This window comes from Crocuta crocuta, unplaced genomic scaffold (genome assembly GCF_008692635.1).
Source record: "Crocuta crocuta isolate KB4526 unplaced genomic scaffold, BGI_CrCroc_1.0 scaffold139, whole genome shotgun sequence".
In the NCBI taxonomy this organism is placed as follows: Eukaryota; Metazoa; Chordata; class Mammalia; order Carnivora; family Hyaenidae; genus Crocuta; species Crocuta crocuta.
The window spans coordinates 9807968-9816343 of record NW_027533258.1 but is presented as its reverse complement, the minus strand read 5'-3'; the positions used below and the strand labels follow the sequence as shown (position 1 = coordinate 9816343).

General features: G+C 59.5%; 1 protein-coding gene across 1 annotated transcript in view; it reads left to right on the top strand.

Moving 5' to 3' along the window:
- The window catches only part of DNAH2 (dynein axonemal heavy chain 2), an 84094-nt gene that overhangs the window by 55096 nt on the left and 20622 nt on the right, over window positions 1–8376 (top strand). Inside the window, 11 exon segments of the mRNA XM_077746745.1 lie at window positions 7–185; window positions 323–472; window positions 745–912; window positions 1109–1269; window positions 1510–1649; window positions 2921–3053; window positions 3151–3290; window positions 4749–4959; window positions 5171–5287; window positions 5459–5600; window positions 7173–7342. Of these exon segments, the coding sequence (XP_077602871.1) occupies window positions 7–185; window positions 323–472; window positions 745–912; window positions 1109–1269; window positions 1510–1649; window positions 2921–3053; window positions 3151–3290; window positions 4749–4959; window positions 5171–5287; window positions 5459–5600; window positions 7173–7342 (1711 nt within the window).

Sequence of the window (8376 nt, the reverse complement as noted above, 5' to 3'; positions counted from 1 at the left end):
CCACAGGGCCTCCCACCCTGCCTGCCCCAGCCTCACCCTACCCCCTCCCGACAGAGTCTTCTCTGACCGTCTGGTGGATGCTGCAGACATGGAGGCCTTCATGGGCATCATCAGCGACAAACTAGGCTCTTTCTTTGACCTCACATTTCATAATCTTTGTCCCAACAAACGTCCTCCCATCTTCGGTGAGCTGGCGCCCCCGCCGCGGGCCGCAGGCGCTGGGAGGCGGCCTGGGAGGAGGGCCGGGGCCTGGGGTCCCTGGGGGGAGCCTGGCAACGACCACCGGGCCTTCAGGACCTGAGCCCCGCTTCCCTCGGCCCAGGGGACTTCATGCGGGAGCCCAAGGTGTACGAGGACCTGACGGACCTGGCGGCGCTGAAGGCGGCCATGGAGACGGCCCTCCGCGAGTACAACCTGTCCCCCACCGTGGTCCCCATGCAGCTGGTGCTCTTCCGCGAGGCTATTGAGCACAGTGAGCGCTTCCTCCCCGGGAGTCCCGCTCCCAGCGCCCTCGTCCCCAAGCAAGGCTGCGAAGCCACTTTCCTCTCTGGCCCAGGTGGCTAGTGGCGATGGTGGGGCTTTCCCTAGCCGCGTGGCGGCTGGCAGCGGGATCGCCGCCGGCCTCGGGCGCTGGCCCCTCCCCCCGCGTCGTGGTCCCTGTCCTGGGTTTCAGACACCGCGATCCCTAGCGTAGGGCCCGGGGGTCCCCGGGGTGGCTCAGCGGCCTCACCCCTGTCTCCCCAGTCACACGGATCGTGCGGGTCATCGGACAGCCGCGGGGCAACATGCTCCTGGTGGGCATCGGGGGCAGCGGGCGCCAGAGTCTGGCCCGCCTGGCCTCCTCCATCTGCGAGTACACCACCTTCCAGATCGAGGTCACCAAGCATTACCGGAAGCAGGAGTTTCGCGAAGGTAGGCGTGAGGGATCCCATGGCGCCAGGGAAGTGGAGAGGTGAAGCTGGTGGTGAGGGGGGCCAGGCCCCCGGGGGGGTGCTGTGCTCGGGGCGCAGGCTGGGGGCGGCTCCCCGCCTCGCAGAAGGGGAGCAAGGGGTGGGATGGTGAGTCTGATGCCCGCCGGCCCCCCCTCCCCTGCCCTCCTCTGGCCCAGATATCAAGCGCCTGTACCGCCAGGCGGGGGTGGAGCTCAAGGCCACGTCCTTCCTCTTCGTGGACACCCAGATTGCTGACGAGTCCTTCCTGGAGGACATCAACAACATCCTGAGCTCGGGCGAGGTCCCCAATCTCTACAAGGCCGAGGAGTTCGAAGAGGTTGGAGCCCTTCCCTGTCCTCCAGCTTGAGGCAGCGCAGATTCCAGAACAGGCCCCCTCGGCGGCCCTCTGTCCATCCCTCCCCGTCCCCCTTGTCTCCCCCTCAGTCACCCGCACCCCACGTGGCTTTAAAACCCACACCCCGCCTGGTCCAGTACAGCCCGGTCCCCTCCAGCCTGGTCCCGTCCGGCCTCGGCCGCCCCTGCGGCTCCGCCCCAAGCCCGTGTGGCTTCCGTGCAGATCCAGTCGCTCATCTCGGAGCAGGCCAAGGCCGAGCAGCTGCCCCAGTCCTCCGACAGCCTCTTCACCTACCTCATTGAGCGCGTGCGCAACAACCTGCACATCATTCTCTGCCTCAGCCCCGTGGGCGACCCCTTCAGGTGACTCCTGGGACAGCCTCTCCCTCCCTGTCCACCCTGGCCCCCTGCACCTTCCCGGTCATGAATTGGGTCCTGAATTGCTCGGGCTCTCCCGCCCCGCCCTGCCGGGCCCTAGGCCTCGGCTACTTTCAGGCTGGACCCGCTGCTCACATGGGAGTCGTGTGCTCCTCTGTGGTGTGTGGGACTGCATCGTTTCCTTGTCGTTTTGTTTTGTTTTAAATTTTTTTTTAAACATTTATTTATTTTTGAGAGAGAGAGAGAGATGGAAACACAGCATGAGCCGGGGAGGGGCAAGAGAGAGGGAGACACAGAATCCGAAGCAGCTCCAGGCTCTGAGCTGTCAGCACAGAGCCCGACGCGGGGCTCAAACCCACGAACCGCAAGATCATGACCTGAGCCAGAGGTGGACGCTTAATCGACTGAGCCCCCCAGGCGCCCTTATTTTGAATTTTTGGATCACGATTTTAAAAACACAAAATAACATACAATTTGCCATCATCACCATTTCTCAGATGTACGGCGCAGTGTCGTTAGTATATTCGCATCATTGTATGACAGATTTCTAGAACTTTCTCATCTTGCAAAACTGAAACTCTACACCCGTTGAGTAATTCCCCATTTCCCCCCCCTCCCCCCCTCAGCAACCAGTGACTCCTTTCTGTTTCTGCGCGTGACCACTCTAGGTACTTCCTGTAAGTGGAGTCATATAGCTTTTGTCTTTTTGTGTCTCGCTTGTTTCACTCGGCCCGGAGTCCTCAAGCTCCCTCCGTTTATAGCAGGTTTCAGAACTTCCTTGCTGTGTAAGGCCGAGTAATAGTCCGTGATGCGTATATGCCACGGTTTGCTTAGCCTTCCTTGGTGTGACTCGGTTTTAAGGGCATCAGAGAGGAGGAGGGAGACAGAACGGTATGGAGAGGCAATCGGGGCCGCCCCTTTGTTTGTCCTATTTATGGTATCACCGCGCCAGGCGCTGCTGCACATTTCACACGTGTCCCCCCCCACCCAGCCCCGAGTTTGCTACCAGCCCTGNTGGTTATTTTCCCTCTTAAGGAAAGTGATGTTCACTGGCTCAAGATCCACAGCTGGGTGTGAACCAGGCCGTCTGTCCCTAGATGCTACACTGAGCTCTGGGGGGAGCCGGATCTGGGTGGGGCGTGGGGGCACAGGCTGGGACATGCGGGTGTCTGGGAAGTGGCCGGCCTGTGAGGGAGCCAGGAGCTGGAGGCCACCTCCGCGGATGGGACTGACCTCCTCTCAAACCCCGTCACCAGGAACTGGGTCCGCCAGTACCCGGCCTTGGTGAACTGCACCACCATCAACTGGTTCTCAGAGTGGCCCCGCGAGGCCCTGCTGGAGGTGGCCGAGAAGTCCCTCATGGGCGTGGACCTGGGCACGCAGGAGAATGTGAGGCCCTCCCCACGCACCCAGCCTGAGTCCCCTCCCGCGTCCCTCCCCCACCTGCCTTCACTCTCCGCCTCGCACTCTTTTCCGCGGGCCGCAGATCCACAGGAAGGTGGCCAAGATCTTCGTCACCATGCACTGGTCCGTGGCGCAGTACTCACAGCGGATGCTGCTGGAGCTGCGGAGGCACAACTATGTCACGCCCACCAACTACCTGGAGCTTGTGTCCGGATATAAGAAGTACGGGGAGCGCCGGGGGGGTGGGGAGGGCTTGGTGGCTTTTGAGGGTGACTGGCAGAGTGATGTAATGGGAAATGCCCAGGAGCCGGCCCAGGCCAATGACCCCGAGAGGCAGGGATGCGGGGCGGGGGTCTCATTCTGCGCAGGGAGTTGACAAACGAGAGGTGAGCTTCCCAGGGTGCGTGGCCTCTTCTAAGCTCTGTGGCCTGGGCCTTCCCTACACCCTCTCTGTCCTTACTTCTGGAACGCTGTGTCTTTTTCCAACGTCAGTACAACGGGGACATGAGCACACACCCCGATGACATGTATGTATCAGTGCTCTCCTCTCTGCCCTTAATGTCTTCTAGACTTTCCACCACCCGCAAGAGTTATGTATTCACTTATTAAGTCATGTGGATGGCCTCTTCGTGTGCACAGCACAATAATAATTTGCTTTGAAAGATGTAAAAGGAATGTAAGAAAAGCCTCACCTCATTATTAGGTTCAATATTTTGATCAGGGTGAAGAATGAGCCACTTGTGAAAATCATGATCATCATTCATTCATTCATTCATTCATTCAACATGTAGTTTTGAGGATCCACCATGAGGCACACAGTATCCTAGGCGCCTGCAGTGGTTAGCGAAATAAAGTCCTCGCCTTCCCCTGGCGCCTAGCCGTCTGCCTGTTTACTATTTGCCCAGACTCTGTGCTGAGCCCTTGACGCACGTTTCCTCATTCTGTCCAGAAAATAGTGCTGCGTAGATTTTTTTTTTCCAGTCTGTACAATGTTGAAAACTTTCAGAGTAAGCTGCTGACGTTGAAAACAACAGGCTTAGAAAAATCCAGATTTCCAGCTTTTCTTTAAAAATCACGCATTGTGGGGCACCTGGGCGGCTCCATCGGTCGAGCGTCCGACTCTTGATTTCGGCTCAGGTCGTGATCTCACCGTTCGAGAGATGAAGCCCCGAGAGAGGCTCTGTGCTGATGGCATGGAGCCTGCTTGGGATTCTCTCTCTCTCTCTCTCTCTCTCTCTCTCTCTCTCTCTGTCTCTCTGTCTCTCTCTCCCTCTCTCCCTCTCTCCCCCTCACTCCCTCCCCTGCTGGTGTGTGCGCACATGTGTGCTCTCTCTTAAATTAATTAAAAGTAAAATCAGACATTGTGGCAGAATGGAGCCCACATTCCTTCCCACGAGGGGAACCCGGGCGGAGATGAATGAGAGGAGGCCACCCCCTGGGGACAGGCTTGTGCTGTCTGGGCCTCGGCAGCCCCTGCACCAGTGTCTAAGAAGCTGCTCTGTCGGTGGCGCGTGGAATAAACCAGAGGGCTGAGGGGCTGGAAGCAGGAAGAGCAGCTGGGAACCGCCAGCGGGGCTGCGGGCAGGAAACGGGAACGACCTGACTGTGGCGGTGGCGGCGGCAGCTGGGGAGACGGGGCTCAGCCCCACCCCGGGCGCCTCACCCCACGCTGCACCCCAGGTTGCTGGGGGAGAAGCGGCAGGAGCTCCTGGACCAGGCCAGCAAGCTGCGGACGGGGCTGTTTAAGATCGACGAGACCAGGGAGAAGGTGGAGGTGATGTCCCTGGAGCTGGAGGAGGCCAAGAAGAAGGTGGCCGAGTTCCAGAGGCAGTGTGAGGAGTACCTGGTCATCATCGTGCAGCAGAAGCGGGAGGCGGATGAGCAGCAGAAGGTGGGGGGGTTCCCGGGCCCTGCCCCCCACCCCCCGGAACCACCAGCGCCCATGGGGCGGGGCTTTCCAGGCGCCATCAGGGTCCGTGGGGGCGACGTGGTGCCCCTCACGTCTTCTTCAGCTCATCTCCGGTCCCTCTTGCTACCCCAACACTCCCCCCATCCTTGCCCTCGCCCAGGGCGGAGACAAACGCCGTCCCCTGCGTCCCTAGGCCGTCACAGCCAACAGTGAGAAGATCGCAGTCGAGGAAGTCAAGTGCCAGGCCCTGGCTGACAATGCCCAGAAGGATCTAGAAGAAGCGTTGCCAGCCCTGGAAGAGGCCATGCGGGTATCAAGGCTCAGGGGGAGGGAAGGGGACAGGCTTCTGTGTCCTTGAAGTCCCTGGGGACGTGGGAGGGAGAGGGCGTGTCTCAGCGGGGGCGCGTCTCCGCTGTGCCCCCCGCACCCCCTCCCCAATTCCCTGCCCGGCCCTGCTCCCTGAGTGGGTCCCGTGTCCCAGGCTCTGGAGTCCCTGAACAAGAAGGACATAGGCGAGATCAAGTCGTACGGGCGGCCCCCCGCACAAGTGGAGATGGTGATGCAGGCAGTCATGATCCTTCGGGGCAACGAGCCCACGTGGGCGGAGGCCAAGAGGCAGTTAGGTGAGCTGGACGCGGGTCGTGGAGCCCGGCTCACCCGTTTCTTAATCGGTGCCGGGGGCGGGGGGTGGGCTCGTAGGAAAGAGGAGACGGAGAGATTAGTTAAGATTCTTCGGTTAAGATTCTTCAGTTGCAAGGAACAGAAAACAACTCCTCTTCATTTAAGCAAAAAAAAAAAAAAAAAGAAAAGGAAAGGAAATATGCGGGACGTGGCCCCGATGCAAGGGCGGGAAGCCCTCTGGGCCCCAGAAAGACGCGAGCCGGAACGTGTGAAACGGGAGTCTTTCTGTTTCATTCCTGTGGTTTTCCCTGCGTTGAGCTTCCTCGGGGGGAACAAGGCCTCGGCTGCAGTTTGGCGACCCCTGCCCTAGACAGAAAGCGCAAGGTGTGTGGAAGTAATGTGTGTGTGTGTGTGTGTGTGTGTGCGTGCACACTGGTGTATAAGTGATGTGTGTGTGTGATATGTGTGTGTGTGGAAGTGATGTGTGTGCTGCTGTGGAAGTGATTGTGTGTGTGTGGAAGTGATTGGAAGTGATGTGTGTGTGAAGTGTGTGTGCTGGTGTGGAAGTGGTGTGTGTTTGTGTGTGTGATGTGTGTGCTGGTGTGGAAGTGATGTGTATGATGTGTGTGTGTGGAAGTGTGTGTGTGGAAGTGATGTGTGCGTGTGTGTGTGATGTGTGTGAGATGTGTGTGTGCTGGTTTGGAAGTGGTGTGTGTGTGTGTGTGCTGGTGTGGAAGTGATGTGTATGTGTGGTGTGTGTATGTGGAAGTGATGTGTGTGTGTGTGTGCTGTGTGGAAGTGATGTGTATGTGTGGAAGTGTGTGTGTGCTGGTGTGGAAGTGATGTGTGTGCGTGTGTGTGTGATGTATGTGTGCTGGTGTGGAAGTGATGTGTGTGTGTGTGTGCCTGCTGGTGTGGAAGTGATGTGTGTGTGTGATGTGTGTGTGCTGGTGTGGAAGTGATGTGTGGAAGTGGTGTGTGTGTGCTGGTGTGGAAGTGATGTTTGTGTGTGTGTGATGTGTGTGTGCTGGTGTGGAAGTGATGTGTGCGTGTGTGTGATGTGTGCCTGCTGGTGTGGAAGTGATGTGTGTGTGTGTGTGCGGGTGTGGAAGTGATGTGTGTGTGATGTGTGCCTGCTGGTGTGGAAGTGATGTGTGTGTGATGTGTGTGTGCTGGTGTGGAAGTGGTGTGTGTGTGTGTGTGTGTGTGTGCGCCTGCTGGTGTGGAAGTGATGTGTGTGTGCTGGTGTGGAAGTGGTATGTGTGTGTGTGTGTGCTGGTGTGGAAGTGATGTGTGTGTGTGATGTGTGTGTGCTGGTGTGGAAGTGGTGTGTGTGTGCTGGTGTGGAAGTGGTGTGTGGAAGTGATGTGTGTGTGCTGGTGTGGAAGTGATGTGTGTGTGTGATGTGTGTGTGCTGGTGTAGAAGTGGTGTGTGTGTGTGTGTGCGCACACGCGCGCGCACGCATGCGCTGGGGCAGGGGCTTTGGCCCCGGCAAGTGGCGGCCACGGCCACGGGGCTAGGAGGACAGGCCGTCCTGGCGGCCTCTGGCTGAGGCCCCTCTTTCCATCCGCAGGTGAGCAGAACTTCATCAAGTCGCTGATCCACTTTGACAAAGACAATATCTCGGACAAGGTTCTGAAGAAGATCGGGGCCTACTGCGCCCAGCCCGACTTCCAGCCCGACATCATCGGCCGCGTGTCGCTTGCGGCCAAGTCCCTGTGCATGTGGGTGCGGGCCATGGAGGTGAGCGGGGCGCAGGCTGAAAGCGGGGAGGGAGCCCCGGGCTGGGCGGGGAGGGTGGGGGAGGGGNNNNGGCTCTCTTGTGGGCTTTGGGGGCGGGCCGGGGATGGGTAAGTGATGAAATCCGGGTGGCAAATCGGTGTCTGCCGGGGTGAGGGGGACAGGGCAAGCGAGTGACGCAGCGGGGCTGCGGCCACGCTGGAGGGAGAGGGAGCTCCGCGCTGAACGCGGGCAAGACGCCCAGTCGGTGACTTCCTCCAAGACATGGGGACAAGTGCGGCAACTGGGAGGCTCTGGCGGTTGAGCTTCCAACTCCTGATCTCGGCTCAGGTGTCCATCAGAGGGTCGTGAGTTCAAGGCCCACGTTGGGCTCCATGCTGAGCGTAAAGCCCACCTCAGAAAGCCGGGTGGAGCGCAGCCCTCACGGGGGGGGGGTGCAGGGGGCTGTTGTCGGGAGTTCAAGGCTCTCCCCATGTGTCCTGTGCGTTTTCCGTCCCTGCTTCCATAGGATTTAACATCCGCACGGTGCGGAATTCAAAAGGTAGAAAGAGTATGGTGAGAAGCCTCCCTCTCACCCTCTGCCCCCCTGCCTTAGAGTTCTGTGTGTCCGCCCAGGCGGCTCCACGCTCAGATAAGCAAACGATTTTCATTTCTGTACCTGAACTTGGTTCCATTCGGGTGCCCCGTGCGCCTGCGCCGGGCCCCGCGGCTCTAGCGGGCGGTGCGCCACCACTCGCACGGCCGCTTCCCTTTCCGATGGAGACATGCGTCGTTTCAGATAGCCCAACTGGCCACACGTTTTCCAGATGTTTCCCCGCTACCACGAATGGACAGCATGCAGGTCTCACGTCCTCGAATCGGATGGAGACCCCGAGGGTCAGCAAGATGAAGGGACTTTCTAGTTGCCGCCAGAGCCGGGCTGGAGCCCACACTGCCCGACCCCGAGCCCCGCTCGCCCCTGTCTTTTCCTGCTGCAGGCGGCTGTCAAGGGCAGCCGCCCCCGGGGCCTCTTCCGGCCCCTTCTGCGCTGAAGCAGC